At 34.8% G+C, this 20,150-nt stretch overlaps 1 protein-coding gene across 1 annotated transcript in view; it reads left to right on the top strand.

The window, feature by feature from the left end:
• DGKB (diacylglycerol kinase beta) overlaps nucleotides 1–20,150 on the top strand; it is a 718,768-nt gene that overhangs the window by 539,412 nt on the left and 159,206 nt on the right. Inside the window, exon 23 of the mRNA XM_049641565.1 lies at nucleotides 1,063–1,258. Within this exon, the coding sequence (XP_049497522.1) occupies nucleotides 1,063–1,258 (196 nt within the window). The remainder of the gene's footprint in view (nucleotides 1–1,062; nucleotides 1,259–20,150) is intronic.

Here is a 20,150-nt window from a genome sequence, read left to right as displayed (position 1 = left end):
AACAGAAAAATCAAAGAATTAAAAAGTGACCACTCTGAATATCACAGAGCCTGGTCTGTTAGAAAGTTTCATATTTTTCATAATCAAAAGGGTTGTTTTGTCACCAGGTGAACAAAAAACTGTGGCTGATTAATTATTTTTATTCTTCCATTTGTTGTTAAAGCAGCTATAAAGTAATGGTGGGTTGGAGATTGCTTTTACTGCTGTTCTTGGCATTGCTCTCACTCAGCCTGCCTGGTCCTGCTCCTCCATATTCCTTCGGACAACAGTGCCTCTCATTGCCTTTTGATACTGTGCTTGGAACTTAACCTAGTGCCAGAAACCATCCTTGGCCCCTGTGATGTAATTCAGGTCTCTGAACTGCTGTTTTTTTTTTTTACTTTTTTTCCCCCCAAAGTCTATTAAGCTGCTTCTTTCTCTGATCAACCAAGTGAGATCACAAATATGAATTGCTTCCTTATTTTCCTTCAATAGTGGCTTGCAGCGTGTTCTAAGTAGGAGGCGGTCACAAAAAGTTCTGCCTGACTCGTGAGTTCAAGTCCCACATGGGGCTCTGTGCTGGCAGCTCAGAGCCTGGAGCCTGCTTCGGATTCTGTGTCTCCCTCTCTCTCTGCCCTTACCCCATTTATGTTCTGTCTCTCTCTCTCTTTCTCTCAAAAATAAATAAACATTTAAAAAAATTTCTGCCTGAGTGTTGACCAGGTTTCCTAGACTCAACTTCTTTGCAGCACGTCGGAAATTGCTAGCTGGACACACAGACACTAATGTGTGTCCTTCCCAATGGGTTTCTCTAAATAAAGATAGACTGATGATTTAATTTGATCATGTTTAAAGATATGTTTAATTGATAGCTGGTTAATGTTAATGTCTCCTTTACCTTTCATATTGACATTTAGCGTAGTCATTTAAGTGTTCTTGAATGGTTTTTTTAAATAGGACAAGATTGTGGACTTAAAAGCTGCTATTGAAAGATAAGGAAGTGCAAAAGAAGAAATCAAGGAAAGGATGATCAAATATCTTACTGTTTTTTTTTTTTTTTTCTTTGTTCTTTTTACTGATCAGTGTGATGGAGTACAAATAGATTTAATAAACATCTCTCTGGAAGGAATTGCTATTTTGAATATACCGAGCATGCATGGTGGATCCAATCTTTGGGGAGAGTCTAAGAAAAGACGAAGCCACCGCCGAATAGAGAAAAAAGGGTCTGACAAAAGGACTACACTCACAGATGCTAAGGAGTTGAAGTTTGCAAGTCAAGGTTAGTTTTCTCTCATTTAATTGTGTTAACTTGCTTCTTAACCTGCTTTTGAGGCTACGTTAAAATTAAAGACTTTTCCATTGCACTACAGTCTACGTATATATGCAGTTATATTTTTCATACAATCAGATATGTATGTGTAATTTAGTTATATCATAATATATTCTAAAATCACATATACACTGGTTGTATTTTTCATTGATTTTTTTCCTTCTTTGGATCTCATTTTTTTTTTATTCTCCTTCCCCACAGAAAATTGAATACATGTGGGTATTAAGTGGATAAGATTATAGGATATATTGCACATTAAGTTCTGAAATGTGATCATCTTAGTCAAGATGTTTGAGTTGTTATAACAAGAGCCTTGTTAAGGCTTTTCTAACGTTGTGTTACAAGATTTTTTTATTTTTTGGCTTTGTTCAGTCAGGCTATGACATCCAAGCTATCTTACATTTAGGTGTTGCTCTATAATGACATGTTTAAATATCCCACAAAAAATTTTGGTTAGCTGCTGTTATTTTTCCAGAAATTTTATAACAACAATTGGGAGACCTGGGAAACAGATCGTAAAAGACTTAAAAAAATGGGGTAGAATAGCTGTGGATCAGAATTTTCAATTTCGTGGTAATGTCTTGTGGGACAAGACAACTAATTCTCGTTGATAGATTTTATAGACAAAGATACTAAATTGGTAGTATTCTCATAATCGTGCTTCAGTAATTTTGTTCATTTCTTTGACTTTCCAGAATCTAATTAATACCATTGATGGCATTCAGATGGCCATCAGAAAGCATATTGGCTTGCTCAGTGTAGCAAAGACAGAATATGGAGAGGTTACAGGCTTATAGACCCAAGAAAAATAAATAAATATATTTAAAAAATAAGTAACACAGTAACATGTGAAGATGGTTGGTAGGCTTTATGGTGGTAGGAAATAGCTTTATCATTCCTTGTCTTCAGGTATCTGATTCAAGTTTCGGTACCTGGCAGTTACTTATGTTATATGGAATATGGTGACCATGAGGGTGACAAAGATTAACAGAGAAAATATTAGGTACTATTCTCTTGAAAGGAGTGCTTATTACAACCTGTCAATGACAAAAGCTTTTGAAGCCCCTTAAACATGTAGGTAATCCTAAAGAGGTAAATCCTGAAGAGTCATGTAGTTTAGTACAAGCACATATACGCCAAGTTAATATAAATGCTTCATACTCAGAGTTAATATTACTATATGAAAACATCGAGAAAAGTGTTTTTTTGGAGGAGACACATATAGAAGAAGTGACTAGGTTTGTACCATATGAATCATAAAATGAAGGGAATTAGATATAATTATTTCCGTAGGGGTTGTTGACATTAATATTGTATCTATATTTAAATATAAGGTTAATATTCTAAGAAAATTAGTAAAAAATCTCCTACGTATTAAAATTAGTTCAAGGACCGTACTAAGATCCGACTTAAAAATCTCTGCTTCTCTTTCTAGGGAAGCACTGAGTACATATATATTAGTAATATAATCCATATAATTTAAAAAAGTTATATATATATAATATTTATAATAATTTCCAATATTTATGTGGTTACTACATACCAATACTTGACATGTCCTTTGCATGTTGATATTCCAGATAGAAATCTGAATTATTCTCAGTGTTTGGCTGCCAGCTACATTCACCTCTCAAGCTGTTAAAGTTTGTCAAACTCGTGACTGTGCTCGACCGGGACGAGTGTCTATACAACCCCTATTGCTCTGGCCTCCCTGGCCTCTGCTGGCCTCACTCTCGCCCCTCTGTATGCTTTTTATCAGGATACACACCTGAAATAAAGCACAGAAGAATCAGCCAGAAATACTGCCAGAGACTGTCATTGCCCATTAACTGTACAAGAACTTCTTTCTTCCCACTGTCTTCTTACTTACGGTTGTGGAACTATTAGGGCCAAGTTTTCGTAAGTTCGGGAAAGAAGAAACTACAAACCTGTAGGGTTTGTGACTTCAAGTACATTTTTTTCTCACCACAAAGGGAAAAACAGTAGAAATCAGTGTTTCCGAAGGTCACTGTATGAGCAGTAACCAAAGTATGTTCATAACCGATTTGGCTCAACTTTTTTGTTCCCTCTCTTGAAACCCATGATGCTAAGTTGTTTGAGTTTAATCTTCAGACAAGAACAATTCCCTTATTAAAAATGACCTTATCAGCTGAATATTAAATAATATACTAACCTGTATTTCCTTTTTATTAACTTTATCTAGATTTTTTTTTCCATTTTGATATATTTGACAACAAAATAGCTAGAAGTATTTCAAAATGCCTCTAAGATTTGATTGCAGATTTATTCTGCAATTTACAGTACAACAGTAAATGTACTCAGTACTCAAGAAGCGAAAGTTATTACTTAGTAGACCCTTTTTCTAAGTGGTACATATTTCTATCATTTGATTTTGTTTTTAGTATCTTGACACAAAAACAATAGTATTAAATGTTAGATCAATCGGTATTTTAAGTCTAAATATATTTTCAATTTCACATAAAATGATTATAAGTCTTGACTTTAGCTTGAAATATGAAAAATGTAATTCTAGTTGAAAACATTTCTTTAGCTCAGATCCAAGTTAATATTTTTTACTCTTAGAAAATATGTAAGTAAAGAACTAAAAAAAAAAATTTAGTACTATAACTTCCTTTTTAGGAAATACCTTCTTGAAATATTAACAAACAACTTTTCTGATATGCCTCTGCAAAAAGTTTATAATTTAAACTAACTTTTAGTATATTGGAAGGATGTTTGTTTTCATAAAGTGTAAGAATGCTTTTGATGGGGACGGAGAGTAGAGGCAGCATACGTATCTAGATTCTTATAATAAAGAAAGATTATTTTATCTGATAGGAGGGTTTAAATTAAGAAAGAGTTTACTTATTTTTTCTTCACTTTGAAACTGTCATAAACCAAAGGTATGGGACCAGGTTTTAGAGCATTAAATCCTCATCTGTGTTATGCTGTCTCTGATCTGGGACTCCTGCACAATTAATTTGCTTGCAATCTTTGAGGACACTCACAGCATAGGATCAGAGTATCTTCAGTTAATAATTTCACTGGTTGGAAATTTTATGCTTGGTTTAATTCAAGTTGATCAAAATTATAAGTAATTCGTTTAATTACATTATTGTTCCAGCAGAACATTTTAGAACAGTTGGATGCAATTCTGAAACATATTCACACTCATCCAACTCAGTAGATATTTTCTTTGTGGGTTTGTCTTTTGTTTTGTTTTTGGAAATATAAGTAAGCGTGTTAAGTATAGACACCATGGTCTTTAAGCAAAATTGTAAAGTAGGCCAAGTAGTTCTTCAGTGCTCCTACCCCTAATATTAACTCAGTCTTTCCCACTACTTTCAGTTACTGAGTTTATCTTTGCTTCCTTCTCTTCTGAAGTAAATCCAAGCCTCAGAAGGATGTCTAATAAATTCACTCACATTAATGTAGAAATGACTGATTGCAGATGAAAGTAGAGGTATTTGCATTTTAAAAGAAATAAAGGCCTTCAGCTAAACCATTATTTTTCAAACTTTGTTCCATTGAGTTATAACTGTAATTTTTCAGAGGTTCTGTGAAACCTTGGTTCAAACCAATTATTGCCATATTTTGGAAATATAAGAAAAAAAAACTATAATGAAAACACAGTAAGGTGTGTTCTATAAAACATTTTATCATATTAATGACTCTAAAATCATTAAATTCTGCTACCACAAAATAACTTCCTCTCCTCCTCCTGTTTCTTATCCTCTTCTTCTTTCTCAGTAGATAGATAAAAAGACAGATATGCATATCTACACACACGCACACACACACACACGTACACACACACACACGTGTGTACGTGTGTGTGTGTGTATGCACAGATAAAAAGAGTAAAAACTGTGCCATTAATTGGGAAATCTGTAGTTTTGTAACGGTCACTTAAAAAAATTTATGTAATGGGCCATGTGGGTGGCTTGGTCAGCCGAGCGTCTGATTCTTGGTTTCAGCTCAGGTCATGATCCCAGGGCCATGGGATCAGGTCCTATGTCAGGCTCTGTGCTGAGCTTGGATACTGCTCGAGGTTCTTTCCCTCCCTCTGCCCCTCTCCCCGGCTCATGTGCTATCTCTCTCTTAATGTCTTTGTATATTTAATAGGATAATTGCACATAAGGGTACATTACCACCACAGTGTATATGATCACATTCAATTAAAAGGCCCACAAACTTCAGTACTTTTACTTGGCATAAGCAATAAACAGTACATAACAATCAATGGAAGTGAAAACAAAGTGATAATAATACTATTTTAAATGAAAATGGAAATGAATTTTTAGGAAGCATTTTTGTCATAAAGAAATTGCATTAAGTACATCACAAAAATACTAGGCTTGTAGTAGCTTAAACAGCAAGTGCGCTTTTATGAGAGATTTGTGGTATAAACATGCTCACAACTGCAACCAAAGAGCCTGCAATGAAATTGAAACAAAATTTCAGCTAAGTATGTGGAGTAAGATGAATTTGACTAACTGAAACTTCCAGTGAACATCTAAACCAAATAACAAGTAGCATCTTACAGTAATTTGTATTGACAAAGTTGAAAAACTGTGTTTTTTTGGATTGGGCACTGTTTGTTAATATTTTTTAAATATGTATGATACACTAGTATGTTTTTTTGTAAATGATTTTAGCAATAATTCACTTCTTACTCTGCAAACAGAGTAAAAAACGACTAGGGTTGTTGGCAAACTCTGGCCTAGGGGCCAAATCAATCATACAGAATTTTTGCAAACGAAGTTTTACAGGAACACAGCCATGCCCTTTCAGTTGTATTCCTGCTATAATTGTTTATAATAGCTTTCGTGTTACAGCAGTATAGTTAAATAGTTGTTTCTTAAAGACTGGATGGCCACAAAGTTGAAAATATTTGTCTGGCCCTTACAGAAGTAAGGTTTAGAATATGGACTCCAGGTTTAGAATATGGACTCTCTGCCTTTTTCTACCAGCCATGTTCTTATATACCAGGCATGTTCACAGACTCTATTTTTTGTGCACATAAGTGAGATTGTACCATATACATTGTTCTGATACTTGCCTTTTTTTTTTTTTTGATTATATATCTTAGGAATCATTCCATGGCAGAATATCATTTTATTCATTTATTTAAAAAAATTTTAATGTGTTTACTTATTTTTGAGACAGAGACAGAGACAGAGCATGAGCAGGGGAGGGGCAGAGAGAGAGGGAGACACAGAATCCGAAGTAGGCTCCAGGCTCTGAGCCATCAGCACAGAGCCTGACGTAGGGCTCAAACTCATGAAGACAGTGAGATCATGACCTGAGCTGAAGTCGGATGCTTAACCGATGGAGCCACCCAGGCGCCCCTCATTTTAATCATTTATATTTTGTGGTTACAAAGTAATCTATAATGTGAATATCTTATAAATTATTTATGCTTTCTTTTTTGTGTTTCAGTCAGTTATCTTCACCAGCATTTTACTTTGTAAGTCTTTATTTTAATTCCAGTTAGTTAATATATAGTGTTATATTAGTTTTAGGTACACATTGTAGTGATTCAACAGTTCCACACATCTCCTGGTACTCATCACAGCAGGTGCACTCCTTAATCCTCATCACCTACTTAACCTATCCCCCATGCACCCCCCTTCTAGTAACCATCAGTTTGTGCTCCATAGTTAAGAGTCTGTTTCTTAGTTTGTCTCTCTCTTTTTTTCCCCTTTGCTCATTTGTTTTTAGTTTCCACATATGTGTGTTATCTTATGGTATGTTTTTCTCTGACTAACCTATTTCACTTAGTGTTATAACCTCTCTAGCTCCATCCATGCCATTGCCAATAGCAAAATTTCCTCCTTTTTAGTGACTGAATAATATTGCATTTTCTCTATATATCACATTTTATTTATCCATTCATCAATCATTGGACACCTGGGCTGCTTCCATATCTTGGCTTTTGTAAATAACGCTGCTGTAATCATAGGGGTCCATGTATCCTAAAAAAACATCTTTCAAAGTATTTTTTAGCCAAACAGTGAGGACTTGTCAAGTAATGTGAGCAGTTTTCAGCTATGTTAATGGTCTTAGCTTTGAAGGTACAAGTCCAACTATTTCACTTCCCAGAAATGGTATAAGACCACCACGTGAGTTGCAAAACATTCCTAGCATTTACCGTCACATGCTGTTTGGTTCAGGATATTTTCAATGCCACACAACTGAAACAAAATGCAGAAATCAGTGAAAATAAGATGACTGTGATACTGCAACTGTTGATCAGAAAAAGTCCATTATTCTCATGGATTGACTATTCAAAGTGAACCTCTAAAATATATTTGTACAAATAAAATCTAAATTTTCTCTTCCATTTCCTGATCTTTAAAATGTTGCTTAATCTGAATAAAATTTAAAAAAAAAAAAGGTTGACTGCTTGAAAAGGTTTGAAACCACTCAGCCAAAGTAATTCAAGCCAAAGAGTTTTAAACATTTGCCAGAAGCTACTGGAAACACTGTGGGGAGCCGCTGGGACTTCCTGCTTGAAACCTCATCAGCCAGGTGACTGTTCACCACACATGTGGATACAAGTATCCAGGTACCAGTCATATGGAAGTTTATTTAAAAAAAAAATTAAATGTTTATTTATTATTGAAAGACAGAGAAAGAGCACGGCAGGGGCAGAGAGAGAGAGAGGGAGACACAGAACCCGAAGTAGGCTCTAGGCTCTGAGCTGTCAGCGCAGAGCCTAACACGAGCTTGAACTCACAAACTGCGATATCATGACCTGAGCCAAAGTCGGACGCCTAACCGACTGAGCCACGCAGGCACCCCCAGAAGTTTATTTTATAAACTAATTGGCATGTGATATTATCCAAGAAATTTTCAGTGATTTCATTCCCATTCAACAATGCGGATTCTTTTATTTGGGCGGCATTTCCCAGAATTGCAGCATGCATTCCGCTGATGGAAAATCAAAATGGTTCAAGCTGTATGCAGATGGATAATTTAAAGTTTAGTAGTTTTTATATCTATTGTTATAGTTGTTTATGGTAAGGGATGCTGCTTTTTTTTAACTTACAATTTTAACCTCAGTTTTATTCTTGAAGTAAATCTGTTTGAGCAAAGATAGGGTAAAAACCAAAATTGAATAATAATATAGGAGGTATTTGAGTAAGGCAAAGATTGTGTAGGTGGGACAAGAAAGACTGAAGTTTAGAAGTTACAGGTCTCCTCTCTTCCTGTCATTCACACAGCTCTAATTTTGAACACTTAGTGTAAACATTCTTCCTCTTTTTCATCATCTTGCTTAAAGTTTACTATGTATCAGTCCCCCAAGAGTAAGCTCTTCTATGGACTTTACACCACATACACTCCCACCCCACCCTATGTGTGATGTGTGTGCTCTGTGCTAGGAAAGACTAAAACCCTGATTCTTCTTAGAAGCCAGAGAAGAGAGACCGTGCACCTGACTATCAAGGAATCTCTCTATATCAGATGTCTTTATTATTTTGTTTTTGAAAACTCCCAGGAAGTAGGAAGAAGAAGAAATCAATCCAAACCAAACTGATCAAAGAGAATAAGCAAATTGGTATCTCTGAAAGCAGCAAAACTTGAATTTATTTTGCCTCTGAAGATAAATAAGATTATTGGCTCTTGTGTCTCCATCTTTAAAATGGGGATCGTAGGCTCTGAAAGAGTTGAGATTAATCTGTGTGTGCTGTGCATTGTATCGCCTGGGCAACTGCACAGGCATTTACATCGTAAGACCCTAATACTTTCTATGCCTTGTACAGGTTATACTTATCTGAAAGCTGATGGTAAGGACACCTGACATCCATTATTATCAGTTTTTCTAGACATTTCTGTGGGTTATTTGGGGTAATTTAGAAGGCAGTGTTTTAAGTTGTCTAAATATAAACTGCAACATTCATTTTAGAACTGTAGATGATGTATTTGGCATTCAAATATCGGCAAGCAGAACAATTTCCAAGCATTTAAATCCAGTGATTAAATCAATTAAATTTAGAAACAAGAAAGGATTTTATGCTGCATTATTTTACCTGGATCTTAAAATTGTGGAAAAAAGATTATGGCATTTGAGATATTACATTTCACAAAAAACATATACTAATTCCATGATAATTTTATTCGTTGAAAATAGATCCAAACATTTGCTATCTAGTAACCTTTAAGGAGATGTCTCAAATGAGTTCCTAATTGTATATTTTTAAACTGCCTCCAGCAGTGGGTAATGTAAATAATATCACATATTTAGTAAAACTATCTAAATCTCGAAGTTTCTGTTTACCCCTGAATATTGAATCATACACCTAGATATCCTATATGATAGCTCTCTATATTTTTATGAAAGGCATGTTTTTAGAGTTTATAAAACAGTAATAAAAACTTAAGGAATATAAAACATATTTCTTACATGTAAAAGTAGAAATGTATTTTCACAATACAAGACTGGGTATTCTTATCTTTGACCTAGCTGTCCTATAAAAGCATATATATTATGAAGAAGCATTTATGAAATTTCTATTTGTCATGGCACTATAAAAGTACAGAGAATGTGATAGCCTCATAGAAATTTGGAAAACAAAAACCATAAATATGAGTAAATTATTATTTATGAACAATTGAAACATCAGTTGGCAGTCTTTCTAACTAGCATTATTGCCCTTTTCTCCCATGTTCAACAGTCAAATTTTCAAAATCTGACACACAGTATTCTAGAAACAAAGTCTGGCACATAGTATAATTCTGGGAATAAAATCTGACATGCACGATAGATAATTCTAGAACTTCTTATAGTAAAATGGTAAGTCCATGAAATCATTTTGATACAACAGATAAATAATAATTTAAAGAGGGAAGTGGTATTTTCTAATACATAAATGAGATCATTACTATTAAGAGCCTATTCTTAAAAACAAACTGAAATAGGAAAATGGAGAAAATCCAAGTAACACAGAGGTAGGGAAAGGCAGAACAAGGGGTAATTTGCTTCAACACAATGGGTCTGGGAAAACTTGAAACAAATTAGATTTTTGTAGCAGTTGCATTTTGAAAAATATATGATCTGGCAATCAATCTAGTCAATGCAAAAGCAGAAGGAAAGGGATTTGTTTATTTGAGGGTTCGAATTAAAACTCAGCTGTTACCTTCTCGGACTTCTGAGGCAGAATACCTTCTTTATTTCCAGTTGTTCCCCTTCTACTTTTCCAGCTATTGATTTTAATTGTGACTTCAGAGAAAGATGGAAAATATAAACGCTTTAATGGATCATTTTCTCTATGATGTTGGTGTCTAACATCAGTGATAAAACGACTACCTGACGTGTTTCTGTGACATAGTATTCAATCCTGAGTCTGTAGAAAACAATGGCAGGTCCTCCACCCAGGCTAAGGATGCATTATAAATCTAAGTAAATTTAACTTATGCAGTGGTGAAAATATAAAATATATTTCCAAGTTAAATAAATATTGACTAATTATATAAGCCTCAACTAATTGAATAACACTTGTAGATCTTGGTTTCAAATCATAGTCACATAAAGCTCCCAAATATGAGATCATTCTTATAAGTTTCCTAAATGGAAAACTCTACTGTAATCTTGCCATTTGAAGATAGTAATTTAAAGCTCATATAATAGATGTGCCCCGGGAAGCTTAAAATAATTTTTCCTATAATCAAGATATGACAAGAAGTTAGGGAGGATTAAAAAAATAGTAAACATGAAAGAACTTTCAAAACGACATGAAACCAACTACAAAAATTGTTAAACATGAGTCCTAGTTCCTTTTTATTCTGTTGGTATTAAAAACTGTTCTCTCTTCCATCAAGATAGGAAATAATAACAAAGAAAAACTAATCTCCTTGAGGATGAAACTTCAATTGCACCATCTTGTGGAATGACGTCTTATTTAAAGATTTCAAGTCATACCAGGAGAGATATTAGACTTTTATTTCACCTCTCTTTCATTTATAAGTATTTTCTTCTAGTTACCTTAATGGATGTGAGGAAACCACAACAATCTATCACCTGATTCTGTTTGCAGTCATTTGTCTAACTACCAAAGGGTGCCATTGGGAGTCCATTAGGGAGCAAAGAGACTTCTTTTTTTTTTTTTTTTTAAGTTTATTTATTTATTTTTAGAGAGAGTGAGACAGAGACAGAGAGAGTAGAAAGAGAATCCCAAGCAGGCTCCGCACTATCAACACGAAGCCCAATGGGCCCTGGAACTCACGAACCATGAGATCATGACCTGAACCAAAGTCAAGATTTGGATGCTTAACTAGCCACCCAGGTGCCCCAATACCTCTTTCTTGAAAAGAGTCAGATTCCACCACCTACTTAATTAGCTTTGAGCCATGTGAATTTGAGACAACCAAGGCAACCAACCACTAGAGTTCCATTGCCATGAATTTAGTTTTCATGAATAAGGTTTTTATTATATAGAAGTAGTTAACATAGTAGTTTGTTGGACAGTATCCAGCCAACTGTTTGGAAATTGATAGAGATTCATATAGATCATCATTCCCTCCATTCTGGATAATTATTCTCCAGGCTTAATAAAAATAGTTCTATTGTTTTGTTTTTTTTTTCTTGGTAAACTGTAGATTTATAAATTCAGGGGTTTCTTGGTGTCTCTTTCAGGCAGCATCTGTTGGCTGCTATACAAGTACAACCATTAATCAGAGTAAGGTAAAGATTGAGGCCTCAATGTTGTAAGGTGACAGTCATTTGAAATAAGACTAAAAATCTCCGTGGATAAATATGACCAATTTAAATGAGCCCTAGGGAATTTTTTTAGAAAGTTCAAATGCCTGATGAATGCTGCACTGTTATTCTAATTATCCCGTAATATGGCATAAAATAACAATCTCATTTCATCCTTTTATTTACAAAGCTTCTCCCATTATCATTATATTTTACCTGTTCAGGCTCTGAAAGATTGCTCCTCGTTGAGAGATTCATTAAAAGAGAATAATTATATTATATTTCACAGATTGGCTGAAAGAAAATGTATCTTTGAACACTTCCATTTCCCTGAACAGTTGTTCATTTCAGGGTGGAAGACAGGTCTATTAAGTACCTTCTACCCTTTTTAAACATGTCAAAGCTAACCATTAATACTGAAATTAGTAATTTGGTTCTGATTTAATAAAATAATCTGCTGCTATTTGTAGAACTCAATTTCTGTGGCTGAGGAAACCATAGCATTTTCAACATAGTGAATAACAAAAAAATATTTAAGAATCTTTTTTCTGCATATTGATTTAAATTCATGTCTTTTCTGATAGTTAAAGTCCTTAGCATACTGACTTTTTCCCTACTGATGATGCTTGAGAATATGTATCTCTCCCTCCAAAAACTACATATGACATTTTCTTTCTAAGTCTGTGGCGTTCACATTTTCAGAGTATCTTGTTAGACAAAGAGTAAGGGAAAAAAAATGAACAAATACCAAAGAACATTTAGTTATTAAATTTCCTGCAAGAAAGGTTCATGGGATCTGTGATTAAATGTCTTTTCAAAATTAAAAAGAGAGTCATGTGCACAAAAATGTGACTTCAATAAAAAAAATAGATGACACAAGTCACTTCATATTTAAACATGTTGGTGCTGTGAAACTTTTAACTCTTAAATCTCTTTGGTAAATAATTAAGCAGTAACGAAATAATATATTAATCATTGATAGTTTTGCCAAGCTTTCTATAGTTGATTATAAGCACTTTCTTCCCTCGGAGCCCTTACATTATGCTGTTTTGTTTTTTTTTTAAGTTTTTAAAGTTTTTTTTATCTTGATAGCATAAGCAGGGTAGAGCACAGAGAGAGGGATGAGATAGAATCCCAGATAGGCTCCACTCTGTCAGTGCAGAGTCCATTGCAGGGTTTAAACCCACAAACCATGAGATTGTGACCTGAGCCAAAACTGAGAGTCGGATGCTTATCAGACTGAGCCACTCAGGTGCCCCACATTGTAGTATTTTTTTTTAACATTGCCCTGCCACTCCCTAGAATGGAAGTACCAAGATATTTAGTGTGCCAAGTGGGTAGCAAGGAAAGGAGTCAATTCATCTTTAACCCAGTATAAAAGTATAAAAAATGTTGTTTGATTTTTAAAAGATAGTAATTGTATCATATTGAAATAGCAATTTTAAATGTGTTGTAGGATTTGAGTAACTCCCAGAGATATGAAATGGTGTTACTAATATATGCTAACATATAAGCAGTGCTGTTTTGAGTCTGAGGTTTTGTACATTATTGTAGTTAGGTATTATTTCTAAATTCTTCATCAATATGTGTTCTGTCTTTTTATTAATGAAACCCATTTCTTCTAATCCTATAAGGTCTTTATCTTATTTGTCATGTTAAAATAGATTAGTTTAGATTTCTGTTGCATTTTTTGTTTTTTTCATTTTTGCTGAATATTTTATATATCTTACCTTTGTAAACTTTTCATCCAAATGTTCATACAGCAGTCAGCAATTAACAAGGAAATATAACAGTTGATTTCATTCTTGAGGAAGGGAGTGACTATGGTAAGGTAGATTTATGGTACATCCTGAAATTTAACTTCTTTTGCAAGTCAAGAAACTATGCAGTTATCCAAAATATTGCAAACAAAAATTAAGTAAATGCATCGGTTTAGGCTTAAAAGTTGAATTAGCTGTGCAGTTAACAAAATGGGAGAAGATATTTGCAAATCAGATAAAGGGTTAGTAATCAAAATCTATAAAGAACTTACCAAATTCAACATCCCAAAACAAATAATCCAGTGACGAAATAGGCAAAAGACATGAATAGACACTTTTCCAAAGAAGACATCCAAATGGCTAAGAGACACATGAAAAGATGCTCAACATCACTCATCATCAGGGAAATACGAATCAAAGCCACCATGAGATACCACCTCACACCTGTCAGAATGGCTAACATGAACAACTCAGGAAACAACAGATGTTGTCTAGGGTACAGAGAAAGGGGAACCTTTCTGCCCTGTTCCTGGAAATGCAAACTGGTACAGTTGCTCTGGAAAACAGTATGGAGACTCCTCAAACAATTAAAAATAGAACTACCCTATGACCCAGCACTTGCACTACTAGGAAGTTATCCAAAGGATGCAAAACTGCTAATTTGAAGTAGTACATGCACCCCAATGTTTATAGCAGCACTATCAGCAATAGCCAAATTATGGAAAGAGCCCAGATGCCCATCGATTGATAAAACGATAAAGAAGATGTAGTGTGTGTGTGTATATATGTATATGTATATATATATATATATATATATATATGTGTGTATGTATATATATGTGTATATATATACATATATACACACACAATGGAATACTACTCTGTGATGAAAAAGAATGAAATCTTTCCATCTACAACAATATGGGTGGAACTGGGCTAAGCGAAATAGGTCACTTAGAAAAAGACACATATCATATAATTTCACTCGTATGTAGAATTTGAGGAACACAACAGATGAACACAGGGGAAGGGAAGGAAAAGTAATATTAAAGAAAAGAGAGAGGCAAACCATAGGAGACTCTTAAATATAGAGAACCAAAGGGTTGCCAGAGGGGAGTGTGTAGAGGGATGGGTTAAATGGGTGATGGGCATGAAGGCGGGAACTTACCAGGATGAGCACTGGTTGTCATATGTCAGAGATGAATCACTGGGTTCTATTCCTGAATCCAAGACTACACTGTATATTATCTAACTTGAATTTAATTAAAAAAAAAAAGTTGAATTAAACTAAAAATTATCTGACATTTTAAATCTTTCTCATGGGGGACAGGGGTTAATAAATCTGGATATTTACTAGTGAGTACTCACAGAAAAGGCCTTTATCAGGTATATGTTGTTACAGAGTTTGTGTGTATAAGTGCATATGTGTTTATGGGGTGTGTGTGTGTGTGTGTGTGTATACATATATATTGAATTTATTTATGGGGAAAGAGTAATGGACAGTGCAGATTACACAATGATGCATGGCAGAAAAACATTTCTTGAACACAGATTATTTTGGAAGTTCTAGTCAAAAAACCAGGGAACCAAACAAAGCATTGCTTTAGGAGAAAGGAAGATAAGTTTTATTTTTGTTTTAATAGCAGAAGTGAGATTGATAATACAAAATGTTTGCTAAGCATTTTCCTGAGGGAAATACAGATCATTATTCCCAGGGAAAAGGAGGATTAAAACAGGTGGAAAGGAATTCCCTTTTTCTTTTTTTTTTTTTTGGTCTTCCTTTTCTTTTCTTCTACTAGATGTCATCCTTGGAGAAGAATGCCATCTTCAGATTTCATCATTCTCCCTCCCCCATGAGAAGGCTCATCCTAGCCATCCTAGAATGATCCTGCCCCATTAGCTAAACAACTTCCTCTTTTAATGGTCCCTTGTAGCACATTTACACCTACTCCTCGATTAGAAGGTGGCGGCTTCTGAAGGTCTCTAGGGAAATTTTGTTCAGCTACTATAATGACTTTGTGTGTGTGATACTTTTTTTTGCATTCTTAAAATTGAAATACACTTGATATGTAATATGGTGTAAGTTTAAGTTATACATTGTGTTGATTTGATGAATTTAGATGTTGCATTATGATTACCGCCAAATAGCTAACCTCTCTGTCCCATTAAATAATTAAGATCTAGTTTCTTAGCAACTTTGAAGTTTAAAGTGCAGTATTGTTGACTGTGCTGTAGTGATTTGTCTTTCTGTTTTGTTTTTCTGTCTTCCTATGATAAAACTAAGTTATATTTCATGAAAAGAAAAGAAACACACCAATGGTTGGTCTTAACACAGAATTCTCACCTTAATTTAGGCTATCTTCTTCCTATTTTTTCAAGTGAGCAACCTCTGAGGGAAAAGACCTTTGACATGGACATTGAGGGCCAGTGAATTTCTTACAGACCAGGTTTAGTTTTTAGTTTTCAGTTTCTTAAGTGAATGGCTGTAACAGATTCTGTGATAAAAAAAGAGAGAAATTCATGAACTCAGAACCATTATCTTGGCCAAATCTGTATCCTCACCTGTATAAATGGAGACAACAATTTCTCATTTTGTTTTTACCTACAGGATGAAATTATTTATTTCAATAATTTTAAGTAACTTACTATAGAAATGTAAGATGTCCTTATTATTATTTCATCCACTAAAATATGCACAAGATTATCACTGGAATTCGTGTGAAGCCCTTATAACATTTGGCCCACATTTGTGAGAGAGGAGGCAAAGGTTAAGAGGTCATTCTCCATCTATCAACCAACACACTTCTAAGAATGAAACCTGACACCACAAAATTATAAAATGAATACCATTCTTACTTCAGATTTACAATGTATGCTTCCTTTTCTGAAAAACTGCATTATGATTAAGCAGTGGAGTTTTCAGTATTTGAAATATTTAAATGAGATCTGATGAGAAATAAGGTGCCGAGTGCATTCTGAGCCACCTTTGAATTATAAGCTCTTCATCCTTCCTGCCCAGGAAAGGCGCAATTCCTATTAGAATGTTTGCACCAATAGAAGTTGACTAGAATACAGCTGACTCTTTCCAGGATTTTGGAATGATTGGAATGTTTAGTTTATCCCTGTCAGAATACCTGTTAGATTAGTTTCTTCGCTTCTTCTTTGTTACTTTCTTCCTCCTGGTGAATCATGGAATACGTGGTTTATTTTCTGCATTCCCTTTGGCCATACATCTTTCATCTCTCACTTTCTTACAAAGCTTGTAAAATTGTGGTGGCCACCGTCCTGATTCCTTGGGAGCCTCATCAGCCAATTGCCCATGACCATCTCCCATTGGTTTTGTAGCAGAGATCAAGTCTCCTGAGCAACCAGTTCAGATTGTGCTTGCTGCTCTTAGATTTCTGTTTCCCTCTTGGTGGTACAAAACATTACTGTGGTTCACCAAGATGTTTGTAAGAGCCCTCTCTAAAGTAGGCTGTATTGGAAAGCACAAGCTGTCTAGCAAATTAATGACCTTGTAAGGTGCTGCCTGCTGGGGTGAAAATAAATTGTAAGAGAGGACGGGGGACAGGTAATGGGCCCTAGCTAGGCTGCAAAACTCTTTTCAAACTGGCACTGACTGTGTGCCAATAGATGTGGCAATAACTGACAACAAAATTTATGGCCCTTTAACATAGACTCAGTAAGAAGGGAAAATGGAAGGAGTTCTGTGATTTCAAGTCCAGTGCATACTGCTTTTGAACAACTCTTTCTAGACATCAGGGATGCAGTCCCATTGAAGGTCATTCACAATTCTCAAGGAAGCTTTTTTGCATGGTCTCAAGATTTTGAATTTTTATTTTATTGTGTTTGCGTGTGTTGTGTTATTGTTGCTAGGAATGTGAATGCTGCTACTTTTAAATTAAAAAGGAAAAATTCTCACAGAGTTAGAGTGTGGGTTGTCTAGGTTCTCATAAAATGTGGAAAGTATAATCATTGTTCATATTCTTTTGCTATCTGAGAATAAGTTTCAGTTACCTCACATGTCATTGGCTGCCTTTCCTGGGCAACCTAGGTAGCTTTTGTTTCTGAGAGCACTATGTCCCTTTAAAACGTGATTTTTTTTTATTGTTCTATTTCCATTGTTGCTAGTGTCATGTCTTAAATCTAGCATCATCTCTCTGTAAACCTTTCATGTTTATATATGAAATATGCCTATAACTCTTTTTCATAAATGATCAGTGAATAAACAGATTATGCTTTATTAACACTTTTTTTTCCTTCAACCTATTTTCTTGATTAACTGATGGTTTCTGTCTTCATTAAGAATTGCGTAGGATGGGCAAAACTTTAAAGATTGAACCAAATGATACTGAGCTCTTAAACTGAGCAAGTTGATTACCCTCAATTTAAGTCTTATTTTCCTAAGGATAGTAGATAGTGTATTCTAAACCAGTTTACTGTGTGCTGTATGTATTTAGTGGACTGGTCGTGTTAAGACAGAAAGTCAACATGAATATAAGTCATTCATTCAGGAGTTTAATATGTGCCCAGCCAATCTGATATGTGTCTGCCTTCCTCATTCCACTCAAGTCCAGTCAGCCTTTTTATTGTTCATCAAATACGCCAAGCATGATACCACCTCAGAGCCTTTCCAGTGAAATTCCCTCTGTTTGGAATGTTTTTATCTCAGATCTTCACATGGTTTCACATAGCTTCTTCTTTGCTTCAAACAACTCACTGCAAAAATATGTTCTCCTGGGAGAGGCTTTCCCGGATCATTTATCTAAAATGTCATGCATTCCCTCCCGTCCCCTAATCCCTCTCCAACTAGGTGTTACAATTTTTAAAACCTTGAACACTTTAATGAACTCTAACGTTTGCACAGAAAAGCTGAACACTTTAATGAACTCTAACATTTGCACAGAAAAGTGCACACTTCATATATGTACAGTAGATGAATTTTGACAAAATGGACACGTCTATTTAACCAGTCTTCTCCATCAAGAAAAGGAATACCAATACCACAGAAGCACCATCCCACAACACATGCCCTACTCAGTATTCTGAGTTCTATTACTATGAATAAGTTTTGCTGGGTTTTGAATTTTATAAAAATAGAATCATATAGCATATATTCATTTATGTCTGGGTTCTTTAATTTCATATTTTCATCACTTGATATTATCCATTATATGAATGTAGGTTCTTTTTTTACCAGCCTGGGGCTATTATAACTTCTACCATTGTGAGCATTATCGTACAGGTCTTTGGACGTGTGTATGTATTTCTTCTGGGTATCGACTGAAGACAGAAAATTTCTGGGTCATAGGGCATATGGATGTCCAGTTTTGTTAGATAATGCTAAAAGTGGTTGTACCGATTTACACTCCAGCCAGGGGTAGAAGAGGCTTCCAGTTCCTCCATAACCTCAGCAATGCTTTGGATGATGAGTCTTTTAAATGTAGCCATTCTAGTTTATTGTCTTTTAAATATGCATTCAAGTGATAGTTGATGATGTGGACTACCATTTTATGTAACTAGGTTATTTGTTTTTTGTTTTTTTTAAATTTTTTTTTAACATTTATTTATTTTTGAGACAGAGAGAGACAGAGCATGAACGGGGGAGGGGCAGAGAGAGAGGGAGACACAGAATCAGAAACAGTCTCCAGGCTCCGAGCCATCAGCCCAGAGCCCAACGCGGGGCTCGAACTCACGGACCACGAGATCGTGACCTGAGCTGAAGTCGGACGCTTAACCGACTGAGCCACCCAGGCGCCCCTGTAACTAGGTTATTTGGATAGCCTCCTTTATGAAATGTCTGTCAAAGTCTTTTGCTTATTTTTAAAATTAAAAAAAAATGTAAAAATTGTTTTTATCTCTATCTAACCATTCATCTTTGAAAAACTTAGAGTCTTTTGTTGGCTCTGTGGTTTGCAACTATATTCTCCAACTTTGGCTTGCCCGTTTACTTTATTAATGGCATGGCAGCTTTTGAAAGTCACATCTTAATTGTATTGATGTCCAGTTTATCAATTTATTCCTTTTTGATTATTGATTTTAAGGCTGTGGTTAGTTTTTTTTCTTTTAAAAACATTTAACATCTTCTGTGTTATTTTTGAGAAGCTTTATTTGTTTAACTTTAGCTTTTAGATGAAATTTTTTTTTTTTGGTCAAGACTTAAGATCCAAGCCCGGATTTTTTTTTTTTTTTTCATAGCATTCAATTTACATAGCACTGTTTACTGAAAAGGGTCCTAATCCACTTATCAGTGATAACATAATATTGATTCATATGTCCATTTATGTGTTGATTTATTTCTGGATTCTCTATTCTGCACTTAAATTAGGCCAACGTTTTCTATATTGTTAGTTAGCAAATATTTTAAGCTTTGTGGGTC

Source organism: Panthera uncia, chromosome A2, assembly GCF_023721935.1.
Source record: "Panthera uncia isolate 11264 chromosome A2, Puncia_PCG_1.0, whole genome shotgun sequence".
In the NCBI taxonomy this organism is placed as follows: domain Eukaryota; kingdom Metazoa; phylum Chordata; class Mammalia; order Carnivora; family Felidae; genus Panthera; species Panthera uncia.
The sequence above is the reverse complement of the archived record's forward strand: the minus strand, read 5'-3'. Positions and strand labels throughout refer to the sequence as shown.